The following is a 19,073-nucleotide window of genomic DNA, read 5'->3' as shown; positions in this document are numbered from 1 at the left end:
ACTTTGTAGCCCATTTTGCTAGCTACATGGTACATTAAAGCACAACACTTAACACTCGGCCTCTAAGAACTGACATGCAGTCATAATTTATTGCTAATGGAAAATCACTGTCAAAGTTCTCTAAAAACTTAAATTATGCTTACCTGATAACTTTATTTTCTTCTGACGGGGAGAGTCCACAGCTGCATTCATTACTTTTGGGAATTCAGAACCTGCCACCAGGATGCGGTAAAGACACCCCAGCAAAAGGCTTAAATACCTCCCCAACTTCCCTCACCCCCCAGTCATTCTGCCAAGGAAACAAGGAACAGTAGGAGAAATATTATGGTTAAAAAAGGTGCCAGAAGAATAAAAAATAAAAAAAAACGTCCGCCCCATATAAAAACGTGGACGGGGAGCTGTGGACTCTCCCTGTCAGAAGAAAAGAAAATTATCAGGTAAGCATAATTTAAGTTTTTCTTCTTAAACGGGGAGAGTCCACAGCTGCATTCATCACTTTTGAGAAAACAATACCCAAGCTATAGAGGACACTGAATGCATAAAAAGGGCTGGTAGACGAGGCGGTCGATTCAAAGGGCACCACAGCCTGAATTTGCCCAAACACCTGACAAAAACAACTGCTTCACCAGAAACAGAAGTATAAAACCTGAAAGGACAAGGCAACTGCCCATCAGTTAAAACCAGCAAGGCCCTATTTAGAGACCGCTCAGAATCAGTAGATTCCACTGAGCAGAAAGCTTCCGAGGAGACAAGTCCCACAGGCTCCAGGCCCACACTGAAACTTACCCTGACCCGAAGGAAGGGGACCTCCACACACCCCCTAAAGGGAAGAGGAAGAAGAAAAAGAACTCAACAGAGATCTAAAGACCAACAAGCTAGGGTAAAAAGGAACCCTAGACGAACTCCAAGCGCAAACAAAGGCTGCGACAGGACAAAAACACACAGAGGATGAAATCCAACGCCTGAACAAAGAAAAAAAAAACTACCCCTATCTGAACAGAAATCCAAGGGACCAGTAACGTCCCAACCCTGGAAACCTAGAGACAAGGTAGACCCCATCCCTCACACAGCGTGCGATCCGCACTATTAAAGAGCGACCAAGGGGAAAAAAACACCCCCGGGGACTGCCTAAAAATAGCACTATAAATCTTATTGTGCTCCAGATAAAGCCACAGGCTTCCCTCTGCAACAGAAGTCTTGCGGACTCCAGCCGTTAACACTAGCCAACCAAGCTAGGAACTGCACCAGGACTCTCACAGAGGAAAAACTCAGAGGGAGTGTAGAAACCCACTCCCTCCCAGGAAAAACAAGTTAGTAGGACAGCAACCAAAATTAGCAGATAAAGCCCCCTGCTGAGGAAGGAAACACAGCGAAGCCTCACAATTAAGGAGGAAACACAAGATCTAAGTAAGATACGGGGTCCAGGCTCAACCAAACAGACAGACCTCTGACCCTCTCTCTGAGGCAACGGACTCAGCACCAAAGTGACTAGCAATGTCCGAAAGCAGGGAAATAAACCCTTCCCCGGACCACCCAGATCATTAGTAAGGAAGGAGGGGAACTAAATTGAACGTCACCAATGGTTAGAGCAAACTCCACCATATGCTAACAAGACTGGCATGCTAACCAACTAAGCTATGACAGAACTGACAGAACATAGCATGAGCTCGGGTTCCAGGATCCAGACACAGATCCTTACCCTACAAGAAGGGACACTCCCCGGCAAAAAGAGACTACACTGAATCACCGGTAACGGCACAGTACCAGACTCCAACCCTTGATGACATCCTGCACGCAAGACAGGGGGGGACCACACTGAACAGAGGAAGACCTCCGGGGCATTAGGTGGATACTGTGGTATGCCCCAGTCTTGTTAAGGGGAGGGGAAGCCAAATAGAACTGCCATCGAGCACTCTTTAAGGTGCAAATAGCTGCAACAGATTGCGACTGCAATCTACCGCTTGCTAGGCAGCTAAACTACCCATCAGGCTATATCCAAGTCTCCCATAAGAGAAAAAAAAAAAACCCTGAACGGGCGAGTGGAAGTCTCAGAACCGGAAGGATCCATCTAAGATATGCGGTCAGATATCCAAAACAAAAACATGTCCGGAAAACTGGACATCCGAAAACCGGAGCCGGATACAAGGTAAACTCTGAGGAACCATAGGGATACCTCATACCGAGAACCTGCACTGAAGGAGATGCAACCCCAGCCACATCTAACAGTCCTTGGACACTGGACGTTTGCTAAGCATCCCAGAGACAAAGAGCATATCTCCTAAAGGCTTGAGGAACAACCCCCCCCCCCCCCCCCAAGGTTAAATCTCAAAACTAGATAAACCAGATTGAGAAGATAAAATAGTCTCCAAATAATCCCAACAGGACCAACACAACAGGATCAACCTCCCGGAAACCCCCACAGCTCAAGGAATTAATGATAGACGAGCCTTATAATTCCTTGCTAATGACCGATAAAACCAAGGCATCTTAGTAAGGGCAGCTCCAGGAAAAAACGGAGACACACGCATTCTCCAGAGCCCCAAAAACCTGGGAGCAGATGAGAAACAGCAGGAGGAAGAAAAAGGTAATAAATGCCCGAACTTCCCAAACATATGACCCCTCAACCAGCCCCAAGAAGGGGAAAAAAGAAGATATTTGACCCCTTAAGGAAGAGTTACGGTCATCAAGGACTCAAAAATACCTCCAATAAGAATACCATAGAGGAGATAAAAATTGCCCCAACCCAGTACCCCAGATGTCAAAAGAGTCATCTAAACCTCCAGTCCCATTGTGAATGGAGAACCCTAGCTCCGTGGCCAAGGACCTCCGGAACCTTCAAGAATAATTTTTTGCAGAATCCGCTTCTGGAACCCCGCCATCAATCAGGAACAGGACAATAAGGATTGAGCACAACGCTTTGATGCCCCACCCAAAAGAAGAAATGAGAACCAGCCTAAGAACGAAAGGCCTCCTCTACCATGTTTTAGCTCTGCAAGGGGCAGAGCCTCAACCAAAAATCCTTGAAACTCATGGATGTTCCTCTCCACGGAAATCTTTAATAAAGGCGAAAGCTTTATTCAATCTGAAGAAAAACCAGAGTATAAAGAACCCCTCATTTGAGGAGCAACTCACCACCCAACCAGGACAGCTGGATATACCGGCCCCATGTGAATGATATAGACCTTAAGGAACAGAAAATAATGCCCAACCAGGACCAGCCTGCTACATAGGGCACTCAGCACTGCCACAGGCCACAGAAAAAATAGTAACCCCAATTCAAATTGACAAAAGGAACTATAGACATAACAATGTACTAATACCTTGACATGCAACTTCCGCGGAAGTGGCCAAGTGACCACAAAATTGCTAGTATCAAATTCCAGAAAATAAATGTTTCCTGACAGAAAAAATACAACAGACATGAGCTTCTCAAAAATAAATAAATACATCCTACATCAAAGAAAAAGAGGGCAACACCAGCAGGTGAATGCCCAAGAATGGGCACACTAACAGGACCAGCCAATTAGATACCCCATTCTCGCAAAGCTCAGGACTAGAATAAGATAACCCAAAAAGAAAGTAAATTGGAGACGACAAGAAGATTAACTTTATCCCCCCACGTCTAACCCAGCTTGCTGTCTGGAAAAGAAGACCGAGCACCACCAAAACATGCCGAAGTAGGACACGAAGACGCGCTAGTCTATAACGAAAAGCAAGACTTACCTCCGCCGTGGCGAGTGACGACCCCGACCCGAGGATTGTGCCCCTGAAGCTTCAGAGGAAACCGCGCCTGACAAGCCCTGGTGAACAGAACACGGACATTATATCATCAACACCTCCCTCTCAGGAAGATGTAAATGCGCTAACGCTATAGATATGGCCATGTGGAACCGTGCCGTAACCTCTGGAGGAAACAAGCCGCCTTTTGGAGAAGGGGTATCGACATTAGGGACACCTGCATGCGTAGCTAGGGAAGGTTCTAGGGCACATGCCTCATGGGATGTGGGATTCCCAGGGGCGGATGGCTCGGTGGACTCTAAGTTCCCTGTTGTGGGAGAAGAGAACACTCTAAGGCGGCAATTGGAACATAACTGATGGGCATGGATTACCCGGGCCATCTCAAACTCTTTGCAAGAAGTACATCCGTCTTTAAAAAATCAGAATCCTCCATAACTTGGATAGAAATTATGGATAGAAGAAAAAAATAAAAATGGCACCTTACACCCCCAATGGCTGGGGCACTCACCACCTCCTAAGACCCAGAGAACTAGCAAAACAGACTCTCTCCGTCTTCATGCGGTCAGGAATACAGAAATGGGTGCCGAAGGTACACCATGCAGGCCAGAGAAAAGTCCGCCAAAGCCACAAGAGCCGCGCAGCCTGAAAAAAAGGCCGTTATGTTCCGATATAGCCACGAGCCCAAGTGTCAGATAGAATCACATAACAAACATGATTAAAAGTCCCCCTGTTTAATAACCACCCTCAGGAGATATTAACCCTTGCTTCCATAAAGATAAAGGAGTCCCACTGAGTCCCTGACTTCTTAGTTACATTCACACATCAAAGTAAAATGAAACAATCTTACCGGAATCTACGCCGCGGAACAGGAACACAGCCCTTCAAGTGTGACAGATAGTAGCCTCACTTCTGACATGAGCTTGAGTGAAGAAAGCAGGCAGCGAAACTCGTCAACACTTATTGCTAAGGAGTTTTAACATGAGTCGGGATGGTTTCACATAAAGACTCTCGCTGCATCTCCGGACTCTAACATTCATCCATGTTCTCACTGAGAGGCTGACAGGATTACTGAAAACTCCAGTCCCATTTCGAAGAGTACTACCCTCCATAAGAGACTATCTTTAATCTTCTGACACTTCTCTGCCAACCTTATGTGACAAAAGGCAAAGAATGTCTGGGGGATGAGGGGAGTGGGCGACGTATTTAAGCCTTTGGTAGGGGTGTCTTTGCCTCCTCCTGGTGGCCAGGTTCTGTATTCCCAAAAGTAATGAATGCAGCTGTGGACTCTCCCCATTTAAGAAGAATTGTACAGAGTTGTGGTATATTATACTCATTTTATGATACTGTGTATAAACACTACAGTGTACAAACTAATGATACTGTGTATTAACACTACAGTGTGCAACCTAATGATACTGTGTATAAACACTACAGTGTGCAAGCTAATGATACTGTGTATAAACACTACAGTGTGCAAGCTAATGATACTGTGTATAAACACTACAGTGTGCAAGCTAATGATACTGTGTATTAACACTACAGTGTGCAAGCTAATGATACTGTGTATTAACACTACAGTGTGCAACCTAATGATACTGTGTATTAACACTACAGTGTGCAAGCTAATGATACTGTGCATTAACACTACAGTGTGCAAGCTAATGATACTGTGTATTAACACTACTGTGTGCAAGCTAATGATACTGTGTATAAACACTACAGTGTGCAACCCTAATGATACTGTGTATTAACACTACAGTGTGCAACCTAATGATACTGTGTATAAACACTACAGTGTGCAACCCTAATGATACTGTGTATTAACACTACAGTGTGCAACCTAATGATACTGTGTATTAACACTACAGTGTGCAAGCTAATGATACTGTGTATTAAAACTACAGTGTGCAAGCTAATGATACTCTGTATTAACACTACAGTGTGCAAACTAACGGCTAGATTACGAGTTGTGCGTTTGGCTTAAAAAGCAACATTGGCCGGTCCCAACGCTGCTTTTTAACGCTCGCTGGTATTACGAGTTTTTCAGGTGCAGGTGCACCGCTCACTTTTTTGGCCAGACTTGGAAATACCGCAAAGTCACTTACGTAAATTGTGTATACTCTTTTTTTCAATGGGACTTGCATAGCGCCGGTATTTCGAATCTGACAAAAAGTGAGCGGTGGACCCTCTCCTGTCAAGACTGGTACCGCATTTTAAAGTCAGTAGTTAAGAGTTTTACACTACAACGCCGTAGCATAAAACTCTTAACTAAATTGCTAAAAAGTACACTAACACCCATAAACTACCTATTAACCCCTAAACCAAGGCCCTCCCACATCGCAAACACTAAAAAGGAAATTTATGCTTACCTGATAAATTGATTTCTTCTAAGATATGACGAGTCCACGGATTCATCCATTACTTGTGGGATATTATCCTCCTGCCAACAGGAAGTGGCAAAGAGCACCACAGCAGAGCTTTCTATATAGCTCCTCCCTTGACTCCATCCCCCAGTCATTCGACCGAAGGTATAGGAAGAAAAAGGAGAAACTAAAAGGTGCAGAGGTGACTGAAGTTTTAAACAAAATAATATAATCTGTCTTAATTTGACAGGGCGGGCCGTGGACTCATCGTATCTTAGAAGAAATCAATTTATCAGGTAAGCATAAATTTCCTTTTCTTCTACAAGATACGACGAGTCCACGGATTCATCCTTTACTTGTGGGATACAATACCAAAGCTGCAGGACACGGATGAACGGGAAGGAAAAGACAGGTGGTTAAACAGAAGGCACCACTGCTTGAAGAACTTTTCTCCCATAAATAGCCTCAGAAGAAGCAAAAGTATCACATTTGTAAAATTTGGAAAAGGTATGAAGGGAAGACCAAGTCGCAGCCTTACAAATCTGTTCAACAGAAGCATAATTTTTAAAAGCCCATGTGGAAGCCACCGCTCTAGTAGAATAAGCTGTAATCTTTTCAGGAGGCTGCTGTCCAGCAGTCTCGTATGCCAAATGGATGATGCTTTTCAGCCAAAAAGAAAGAGAGGTAGCCGTAGCTTTTTGCCCTCTACGTTTTCCAGAATAGACAACAAACAGAGATGATGTTTGACGGAAATCCTTGGTTGCTTGCAAGTAAAACTTCAAGGCACGAACCACGTCCAAGTTATGTAACAGACGCTCCTTCTTAGAAGAAGGGTTAGGACACAGAGAAGGAACAACAATTTCCTGATTAATATTCTTATTAGAAACAACCTTAAGAAGGAATCCAGGTTTAGTACGCAAAACCACCTTATCAGAATGAAATATAAGATAAGGCGAGTCACAATGTAATGCAGATAGCTCAGAAACTCTTCGAGCAGTAGAGATAGCAACTAAAAACAGAACTTTCCAAGATAAAAGTTTAATATCTATGGAATGCATAGGTTCAAACGGAACCCCTTGAAGAACATTAAGAACTAAATTCAAACTCCATGGCGGAGCAACAGGTTTAAACACAGGCTTAATTCTAACCAAAGTATGACAAAACGACTGAGCGTCTGCCAGACGCTTGTGCAGTAAGATTGACAAAGCAGAAATCTGTCCCTTTAAGGAACTAGCTGACAACCCCTTCTCCAATCCTTCTTGGAGAAAGGACAAAATCCTAGGAATCCTGATCTTACTCCATGAGTAGCCTTTGGATTCGCACCAATAAAGATATTTACGCCATATCATATGGAAAATTTTCCTAGTGAAAGGCTTTCAAGCCTGAATCAAAGTATCAATGACCAACTCAGAGAATCCCCGCTTAGATAAAATCAAGCATTCAATCTCCAGCCAGTCAGTTGCAGAGAAATTAGATTTGGATGTTGGAACGGATCCTGAATGAAAAGGTCCTGTCTCAGTGGCAGTTTCCACGGTGGCAGAGATGACATCTCCACCAGGTCTGCATACCAAGTCCTGCGTGGCCACGCAGGAGCTATCAAGATTACCGAAGCCCTCTCCTGTTTGATTCTGGCAATCAGACGAGGAAGAAGAGGAAAAGGCAGAAACACATAAGCCAGGTGGAATGATCAAGGTACTGCTAGAGCATCTATCAGTAATGCTTGAGGATCCCTTGTTCTGGACCCGTAACAAGGAAGTTTGGCATTCTGACGAGATGCCATCAGATCCAATTCCGGTATGCCCCATTGATGAATCAATTGTGCAAACACCTCCGGATGGAGCTCCCACTCCCCCAGATGAAAAGTCTGATGACTTAGAAAATCCGCTTCCCAGTTCTCCACTCCTGGGATATATATTGCTGATATGGAATGAAGTGTTCGGCAAGTAGTTAAGATCTTTGATTTTCTGAACTCCGTCAGAAAAATCTTCATGTCTACCAAGTCTATCAGCGTTCCTAGGAATGGAACTCTTGTCAGAGGAACAAGTGAACTCTTTTTTATGTTCACCTTCCACCCGTGAGTTCTTAGAAAAGCCAGCACGTCCGTGTGGGATTTGGCTAGACAGTAAGTTGATGCCTGAATCAAGATATCGTCCAGATAGGGCGCCACTGATATGCCCCGCGGTCTTAGAACCGCCAAAAGGGACCCTAGCACCTTTGTGAAAATTCTGGGAGCTGTGGCCAACCCGAAAGGAAGGGCCACAAACTGGTAATGATTGTCCAGGAAGGCAAACCTGTGGAACTGGTGATGATCTTTGTGGATAGGAATGTGAAGATACGCATCCTTCAAATCCATGGTGGTCATATATTGACCCTCCTGGATTATTGGTAAGATTGTTCGAATGGTCTCTATCTTGAACGATGGGACGATTTAGACTTTTGAGATCTAAAATCGGTCTGAAGGTTCCCTCTTTTTTGGGAACCACGAACAGATTGGTATAAAACCCCTGCCCTTGTTCTAATTTTGGAACTGGGCAGATTACACCCGTGGTATATAGGTCTTCTACACAGGTATATAGGTCTTCTACACAGCGTAAGAACGCCTCTCTTTTTGTCTGGTCTACAGACAAACGTGAAAGATTAAATCTCCCCCTTGGGAGAGAATCCTTGAATTCTAGACGATACCCCTGGGACACAATATCTAATGCCCAGGAATCCTGAACGTCTCTTGCCCAAGCCTGAGTGAAGAGAGAAAGTCTGCCCCCTACTAGATCCAGTCCCGAATCGGGGGCTGCCTCTTCATGCTGTCTTGGTAGCAGCAGCGGGCTTCTTGGCCTGTTTACCTTTGTTCCAGGTCTGGTTAGGTCTCTAGACTGAAGTAGCGGGACCGCCTTTAAAGTTTCGAAAGGAACGAAAATTATTCAGTTTGGTCCTCATTTTAACCGGCTTGTCCTGAGGAAGGGCATGACCTTTACCTCCAGTAATGTCAGAAATGATCTCCTTTAGTTCAGGCCCGAATAGGGTCTTACCCTTAAAGGGAATAGCTAAAAGCTTGGATTTAGATGACACATCAGCAAACCATGACTTAAGCCATAACGCTCTACGTGCTAAAATGGCAAAGCCTGCATTCTTTGCCGCTAATTTAGCCATTTGGAAAGCGGCATCTGTAATAAAAGAATTAGCTAGCTTGAGAGCCTTAATTCTATCCAAAATATCATCTAATGGGGTCTCAACCTTGAGAGACTCCTCTAGAGCCTTGAACCAACAAGCTGCTGCAGTAGTTACTGGAACAATGCACGCTATAGGTTGTAGAAGAAAACCCTGATGAATAAACAATTTCTTTGGAAGCCACTCTAATTTTTTATCCATAGGATCTTTGAAAGCACAACTGTCCTCAATAGGTATAGTTGTACGCTTAGCCAGGGTAGAAATAGCTCCCTCCACCTTAGGGACCGTCTGCCACAAATCCCGAATGGTGTCAGATATGGGAAACATTTCCTTAAAAGTAGGAGGGCGAGAGAACGGAATGCCTAGTCTATCCCATTCCTTAGTAACAATGTCAGAAATTCTTCTAGGGACTGGAAAAACATTAGTGTAAGTAGGGACCTCTAGATATTTATCCATTTTACACAGTTTCTCTGGTGGTATGACAATAGGGTCACAATCATCCAGAGTCGCTAAGACCTCCCTGAGTAACAAGTGGAGGTGTTCAAGCTTAAACTTACAGGCCGTCACATCTGAGTCTGTTTGAACATTTTTCCTGAATCAGAAAGCTCTCCCTCAGACAGCAATTCCCCCATCCCAGATCAGAACACTGTGAGGGTACATCGGAAATGGCCAATAAAGCATCAGAGAGCTCAGCATTTACTCTAATGCCTGACCTGCTGCGCTTACCCTGTAAACCTGGCAGTTTAGATAATACCTCTGTAAGGGTAGTAGACATAACTGCAGCCATATCTTGCAGGGTGAAAGAAGTAGAGGCACTAGAAGTACTTGGCGTCGCTTGGGCGGGCGTTAAAGGTTGTGACACTTGGGGAGAAGCAGATGGCATAACCTGATTCTCTTCTGACTGAGAATCATCTTGAGACATACTTTTATCAGCTAAAATATGATCCTTGCAATGTAAGGCCCTTTCAGTGCATGAGGGACACATTTGAAGTGGGGGTTCCACAATGGCTTCTAAACACATGGAACATTAGCTTTCCTCAATGTCCGACATGTTAAACAGGCTAGTAATAACCACAAACTGAAAAAACGGTACTGCGCCTTTAAGTAGAAAAAAAGCATACCATTTTTCCAAAACTGCTTCAAAATGATAAAATTATCTCAATTTTATGATGATACTGTCAGCCAATTCTGAAATTTTCTCTCCAGAAAAAAAATGACTGAACATACCTCAATGCTTGTAGCATGAAAAGCGTTCCTCACACTGAAGTTTCTTAAGTACTCCTCAGCCATTCTGTGGAAACTAATCTGGATCTTAGTAACAACTGCTAAGATCATCAGCCTCCAGGCATAAATCTTCATCCATCTGCTGCCTGGGAAAAAATAGCACTCAGCGGTACCATTTAAAATAAAAAAGTCTTGCTTGAAAAAAACAAAACTAACATTTTATCACCTCTTTCACTTTACCCTTCCTATTACTTAGTATAGGCAAAGAGAATGACTGGGAGGTGGAGCCAAGGGAGGAGCTATATAGACAGCTCTGCTGTGGTGCTCTTTACCACTTCCTGTTAGCAGGAGGATAATATCCCACAAGTAAAGGATGAATCCGTGGACTCGTCGTATCTTGTAGAAGAAATACAATTTTTAACCCCTAATCTCCCGAACCGGACATCGCCACCACTATAATAAATATATTAACCCCTAAACCGCCACACTCCCGCCTCGCAAACATTAGTTAAATATTATTAACCCCTAATCTGCCGTCCCTAACATCGCCGACACCTACCTACATTTATTAACCCCTTATATGCCGCCCCCAACATCGCTGCCTTTATACTAACCCTAACCCCCCTAACTTAAATATAATTTAAATAAATCTAAATAAAATTACTATAATTAACTAAATTATTCCTATTTAAAACTAAATACTTACCTGTAAAATAAACCCTAAGCTAGCTACAATATAACTAATAGTTACATTGTACCTAGCTTAGGGTTTATTTTTATTTTACAGGCAACTTTGTATTTATTTTAACTAGGTAGAATAGTTACTAAATAGTTATTAACTATTTAATAACTACCTAGCTAAAATAAATACAAAAGTACCTGTAAAATAAATCCTAACCTAAGTTACACTAACGCCTAACACTACACTATCATTAAATTAATTCCCTAAACTAAATACAATTAAAATACAATTAAATAAAATTAGCTAAAGTACAAACAACAAACACTAAATTACAGAAAATACTAAACAAATTACAAGATTTTTAAACTAATTACACCTAATCTAATCCCCCTAACAAAATAATAAAGCCCCCCACCAAAATAAAAAAAGCCCTACCCTACACTAAATTACAAACAGCCCTTAACAGGGCCTTTTGCGGGGCATTACCCCAAAGTGATCAGCTCTTTTACCTGTAAAAAAAATTCATGTTAGGGTGTTAAGTGTAGACATACATTTTATTTCCCCATAGGAATCAATGGGGCTAAACGCTGCTTTTTTGCAGGTGTTGGACTTTTTCTCAGCTGGCTATCCCCATTGATTCCTATGGGGAAATCGTGCACGAGCACGTTACACCAGCTCACCGCTGACTTAAGCAGCGCTGGTATTGGAGTGCGGTAATGAGCAAAATTTTGCTCAACGCTCACTTCTTGTCCTTTAACGACGGGTTTGTAAAAACCCGTAATACCAGCGCTGTCTGTAAGTGAGCGGTGAGCATAAACTGCTCGTTAGCACCGCATAGCCTCTAACACCAAACCTGTAATCTAGGTGTAAGTATACTGTGTATTAACACTACAGTGTACAAGCTAATGATACTGTGTATTAACACTACAGTGTGAAAGCTAATGATACTGTGTATTAACACTACAGTGTGCAAGCTAATGATACTGTGTATTAACACTACAGTGTACAAGCTAATGATACTGTGTATTAACACTACAGTGTGCAACCTAATGATACTGTGTATTAACACTACAGTGTGCAAGTTAATGATACTGTGTATTAACACTACAGTGTGCAAGCTAATGATACTGTGTATTAACACTACAGTGTACAAGCTAATGATACTGTGTATTAACACTACAGTGTGCAACCTAATGATACTGTGTATTAACACTACAGTGTGCAAACTAATGATACTGTGTATTAACACTACAGTGTACAAGCTAATGATACTGTGTATTAACACTACAGTGTGCAAGCTAATGATACTGTGTATTAACACTACAGTGCACAAGCTAATGATACTGTGTATTAACACTACAGTGTACAAGCTAATGATACTGTGTATTAACACTACAGTGTGCAAGCTAATGATACTGTGTATTAACACTACAGTGTGCAAGCTAATGATATTGTGTATTAACACTACAGTGTGCAAGTTAATGATACTGTGTATTAACACTATAGTGGGCAAGCTAATGATACAGTGTATTAACACTACAGTGTGCAAGTTAATGATACTGTGTATTAACACTACAGTGTGCAAGCTAATGATACTGTGTATTAACACTATAGTGGGCAAGCTAATGATACAGTGTATTAACACTACAGTGTGCAACCTAATGATACTGTGTATTAACACTACAGTGTGCAAACTAATGATACTGTGTATTAACACTACAGTGTACAAGCTAATGATACTGTGTATTAACACTACAGTGTGCAAGCTAATGATACTGTGTATTAACACTATAGTGCACAAGCTAATGATACTGTGTATTAACACTACAGTGTACAAGCTAATGATACTGTGTATTAACACTACAGTGTGCAAGCTAATGATACTGTGTATTAACACTACAGTGTGCAAGCTAATGATATTGTGTATTAACACTACAGTGTGCAAGTTAATGATACTGTGTATTAACACTACAGTGTACAAGCTAATGATACTGTGTATTAACACTACAGTGTACAAACTAATGATACTGTGTATTAACACTATAGTGGGCAAGCTAATGATACAGTGTATTAACACTACAGTGTACAAGCTAATGATACTGTGTATTAACACTATAGTGGGCAAGCTAATGATACAGTGTATTAACACTACAGTGTGCAACCTAATGATACTGTGTATTAACACTATGGTGTACAAGCTAAATATACTGTATATTAACACTACAGTGTGCAACCTAATGATACTGTGTATTAACACTACAGTGTACAAGCTAATGATACTGTGTATTAACACTACAGTGTACAAGCTAATGATACTGTGTATTAACACTACAGTGTGCAAGCTAATGATACTGTGTATTAACACTATAGTGGGCAAGCTAATGTTACTGTGTATTAACACTACAGTGTGCAAGTTAATGATACTGTGTATTAACACTATAGTGGGCAAGCTAATGTTACTGTGTATTAACACTACAGTGTGCAAGCTAATGATACTGTGTATTAACACTACAGTGTGCAAGCTAATGATACTGTGTATAAACACTACAGTGCACAAGCTAAATATACTGTATATTAACACTACAGTGTGCAACCTAATGATACTGTGTATTAACACTACAGTGTACAAGCTAATGATACTGTGTATTAACACTACAGTGTACAAGCTAATGATACTGTGTATTAACACTACAGTGTGCAAGCTAATGATACTGTGTATTAACACTATAGTGGGCAAGCTAATGTTACTGTGTATTAACACTACAGTGTGCAAGTTAATGATACTGTGTATTAACACTATAGTGTGCAAGCTAATGTTACTGTGTATTAACACTACAGTGTACAAACTAATGATACTGTATATTAACACTACAGTGTGCAACCTAATGATACTGTGTATTAACACTACAGTGTGCAAGCTAATGATACTGTGTATTAACACTACAGTGTGCAAGCTAATGATACTGTGTATAAACACTACAGTGTACAAGCTAATGTTACTGTGTATTAACACTACAGTGTACAAGCTAATGATACTGTATATTAACACTACAGTGTACAACCTAATGATACTGTGTATTAACACTACAGTGTGCAAGCTAATGATACTGTGTATTAACACTACAGTGTACAAGCTAATGTTACTGTGTATTAACACTACAGTGTACAAGCTAATGATACTGTGTATAAACACTACAGTGTACAAGCTAATGTTACTGTGTATTAACACTACAGTGTGCAAGTTAATGATACTGTGTATTAACACTATATTGGGCAAGCTAATGTTACTGTGTACACAAGCTAAATATACTGTATATTAACACTACAGTGTGCAACCTAATGATACTGTGTATTAACACTACAGTGTGCAACCTAATGTTACTGTGTATTAACACTACAGTGTGCAAGCTAATAATACTGTATATTAACACTACAGTGTGCAACCTAATGATACTGTGTATTAACACTACAGTGTGCAAGCTAATGATACTGTGTATTAACACTACAGTGTACAACCTAATGATACTGTGTATTAACACTACAGTGTGCAAGCTAATGATACTGTGTATTAACACTACAGTGTACAAGCTAATGTTACTGTGTATTAACACTACAGTGTGCAAGCTAATGATACTGTGTATAAACACTACAGTGTACAAGCTAATGTTACTGTGTATTAACACTACAGTGTGCAAGTTAATGATACTGTGTATTAACACTATATTGGGCAAGCTAATGTTACTGTGTACACAAGCTAAATATACTGTATATTAACACTACAGTGTGCAACCTAATGATACTGTGTATTAACACTACAGTGTGCAACCTAATGTTACTGTGTATTAACACTACAGTGTGCAAGCTAATAATACTGTATATTAACACTACAGTGTGCAACCTAATGATACTGTGTATTAACACTACAGTGTGCAAGCTAATGATACTGTGTATTAACACTACAGTGTGCAAGCTAATAATACTGTATATTAACACTACAGTGTGCAACCTAATGATACTGTGTATTAACACTACAGTGTGCAAGCTAATGATACTGTGTATTAACACTACAGTGTGCAAACTAATGATACTGTGTATTAACACTACAGTGTGCAAGCTAATGATACTGTGTATTAACACTACAGTGTGCAAGCTAATGATACTGTGTATTAACACTACAGTGTACAAGCTAATGATACTGTGTATTAACACTATGGTGTACAAGTTAATGATACTGTGTATTAACACTACAGTGTGCAACCTAATGATACTGTGTATTAACACTACAGTGTACAAGCTAAATATACTGTATATTAACACTACAGTGTGCAACCTAATGTTACTGTGCATTAACACTACAGTGTGCAAGCTAATGATACTGTGTATTAACACTATGGTGTACAAGTTAATGATGATATAAAGTGACATTAGAACAACAAATACATCTCCCACAATGACTCATAACAATCCTGTGGTAGTATCCCCGGATATTCTGCATCATTCCCTTCTCTCACAGGATGCTGAACTTCTGTGAATTCCTCTCCAGTACAAAAGAGGTTAACATCCCATGATCTAATCTCATGCAGCAAGTGACAGATGTATTCCAAGCTATGACTTCCCGTCCCCTCTACAACACACACTGTAATTTTACCCCTAGGGTTCAGAGCTATAAAACCAGCAGCAGCCCACATCACAGAGAAACATCCCAAATAACTTACCCTGGTTGTGTCTCTGAGCACACGCCAGCACCACAGTCGCTAATACCACACAGCAGGCTGATGTCACCGGATTTGCCATCTGTTTAAGGGACACAAAATGGGACGTATTAGTTGGTGTCAGGCAGCGAGCCTTATCCTCCTCTGGCAGCCAGATTGACCGAGCAACATAGTTCTGTCAACTCCTCATTATCCCGGTGACTAGAGTACATCACTTGTGACTCATCGGCACTCTAGTAAGGGCCGGCAGACACCCAGGGCAGCTGAGTCCCAGCACACAGCTCAGGAGTTAATGATCTGGGCTGGACGCTGACGTCTCAGAGATAGAGACTGCAAGAGTAGGATGGAATAAACCTGCCTACTGATGTAACACAACCCCAGCTTAAAGGACTTAATAATTAGCAGTCAGTCAATAGCGGTACTCATTGTAGTGCACAAACCCACCCAAATACATAGCTACTCATAGACATGATTAGATTGGTCATTTGCAACATAAATACAGTTACCGCAGATTACACTTTATTACAGCCGTTTCATACAAACACACATGACTGGATTTTATGTAAAGAACAGCAAATCACACACAAAGCTTTCATAGCTTGAGGGTGTCACTGAAATTAGAAAAACTAGAACAAAGATGTAAATTAGAGAAAGGGCATTCCGATATTTATACCGAAGCAATTAATGGAATATAGAAAGAATACAAAATTATTAGGAGCCAGTAATAGCAGAGAAGGAGACGTTTGGTTGGAGGTAAGCAGCCGGGGAACAGTTTATAAACTGTAATCTTGTACTATAAAGACCCAAATGCAATGTCAATATAATGTCAATCTGATCTGAATAGTTCTAGGATTACAGATAAGGATAATGGTCACTTCCTTGTGATTCTGACTGGAGCAGAAGTTCTGGATATAACTTCATGTAAATCTGATGCAGACCTCTGTACTGGTCAAACCGTTAACATCATATGATAGATTTTATAGCAAAGAAGCAACTATACAACAAAAAGCTGAACTTTACAAATATTATTAGAAATCATTAGATTTGTGTAGAAGTGAAATCTTTAGGAAGAGAGGGTCCCATCTCCTATTCTGGTATATGAACCCGCACAAGCTAATACTCATGTGAGTGTATAGTAAGAATAGGTACATGAGTGTGCACAAGCTAATACTCATGTGCGTGTATAGTAAGAATAGGTACATGAGCGTGCACAAGCTAATACTCATGTGTGTGTATAGTAAGAATAGGTACATGAGCGTGCACAAGCTAATACTCATGTGCGTGTATAGTAAGAATATGTACATGAGCGTGCACAAGCTAATACTCATGTGTGTGTATAGTAAGAATAGGTACATGAGCGTGCACAAGCTAATACTCATGTGTGTGTATAGTAAGAATAGGTACATGAGCGTGCACAAGCTAATACTTATGTGTGTGTATAGTAAGAATAGGTACATGAGCGCTTACAAGCTAATATTCATGTGTGTATAGTAAGAATAGGTACATGAGCGCGTACAAGCTAATATTCATGTGTGTGTAGTAAGAATAGGTACATGAGCGCGAACAAGCTAATATTCATGTGTGTGTATAGTAAGAATAGGTACATGAGCGCGCACAAGCTAATACTCATGTGTGTGTATAGTAAGAATAGGTACATGAGAGCGCACAAGCTAATACTCATGTGTGTGTATAGTAAGAATAGGTACATGAGCGCGTACAAGCTAATATTCATGTGTGTATAGTAAGAATAGGTACATGAGCGCGTACAAGCTAATATTCATGTGTGTATAGTAAGAATAGGTACATTAGCGTACACAAGCTAATACTCATGTGCGTGTATAGTAAGAATAGGTACATGAGCGTACACAAGCTAATACTCATGTCTGTATAGTAAGAATAGGTATATAAGCGCGCACAAGCTAATACTTATGTGCATGTATAGTAAGAATAGGTACATGAGCGTGCACAAGATAATACTCATGTGTGTATAGTAAGAATAGGTATATAAGCGCGCACAAGCTAATACTCATGTGCGTGCATAGTAAGAATAGGTATATAAGCGCGCACAAGCTAATACTTATGTGCGTGCATAGTAAGAATAGGTATATAAGCGTGCACAAGCTAATACTTATGTGTGTATAGTAAGAATAGGTATATAAGCGCGCACAAGCTAATACTTATGTGCATGTATAGTAAGAATAGATATATAGCCACATGATACTTTGGGTAGGTAGAAAATCCCCAATACATTTTGAATCCTTTTCGTGTCACAATATTCCCAGCGTTTATTCTGTAAGGTTCAGACAGGAGAGATTATTGGGATATCTGTTGGCCTCTGCAAGTAAATAATTCACCTGTGAGAACACATGGATAACTTTAAGATCGGGACTGTTTCCAGCCTTTGGGATAAACAGTGGACCAGATGACATGACTGCTGGCTTCTGTCCTCATACAGGAGAAAGGGGGAGGGGAAGAGCAAGTGATAGAGAGAGAGAGTGAGACAGAGACAGACTGAGACAGAAAGAGACATCATAAAGTGATAGAGAGAGAGAGAGTGAGCCAGAGACAGACTGAGACTGAAAGACACAAGAAAGAGAAAGAGACAGACTAAGAGAGAAAGAGACGTAATAAAGAGATAGAGACAGACTGAGACTGAAATACACATAAGAAAGAGATAGAGACAGACTGAGACTGAAATACACATAAGAAAGAGATAGACACAGACTGACCCCTGAAAGACACAAAATAAAGAGATAGAGACAGACTGAGACTGAAAGACACAAGAAAGAGATATAGGCAGACTGAAACAGAAAGACACATAAGAAAGAGAAAAAGACAGACTGAGACAAAAAGACACATAAGAAAGAGAAAGAGACAGACTGAGACTGAAAAACACAAGAAAGAGATAGAGACAGACAGACTGAAAGACACAAGAAAGAGATAGAGACAGACTGAGACTGAAAGACACAAGAAAGAGATAGAGACAGACTAAGACTGAAAGACACATAAGAAAGAGATAGAGACAGACTTAGATTGAAAGACACAACAAAGAGATAGAGACAGACTGAGACAAAAAAACACATAAGAAAGAGATTGAGACAGACTGAGACAGAAAGACACATAAGAAAGAGATAGACTGAGACTGAAAGACACAAGAAAGAGATAGAGACAGACTGACCCAGAACGACA

At 41.0% G+C, this 19,073-nt stretch overlaps 1 protein-coding gene and 1 non-coding gene across 4 annotated transcripts in view; both read right to left on the bottom strand.

Annotated features, from left to right (window-relative positions):
• The window catches only part of CNTFR (ciliary neurotrophic factor receptor), a 1,195,985-nt gene that overhangs the window by 591,179 nt on the left and 585,733 nt on the right, over positions 1-19,073 (bottom strand). For all 3 annotated transcript variants that reach the window (XM_053700981.1, XM_053700983.1, XM_053700982.1), the window contains exon 4: positions 15,888-15,966. In XM_053700981.1, the coding sequence (XP_053556956.1) occupies positions 15,888-15,966 (79 nt within the window). The remainder of the gene's footprint in view (positions 1-15,887; positions 15,967-19,073) is intronic.
• Positions 2,986-3,102, bottom strand: LOC128650614 (U5 spliceosomal RNA). The gene has a single exon (XR_008400892.1). It is a non-coding gene; the product is annotated as a U5 spliceosomal RNA (small nuclear RNA).

This window comes from Bombina bombina, chromosome 2 (assembly GCF_027579735.1).
Source record: "Bombina bombina isolate aBomBom1 chromosome 2, aBomBom1.pri, whole genome shotgun sequence".
Taxonomy (NCBI): domain Eukaryota; kingdom Metazoa; phylum Chordata; class Amphibia; order Anura; family Bombinatoridae; genus Bombina; species Bombina bombina.
The sequence above is the reverse complement of the archived record's forward strand: the minus strand, read 5'-3'. Positions and strand labels throughout refer to the sequence as shown.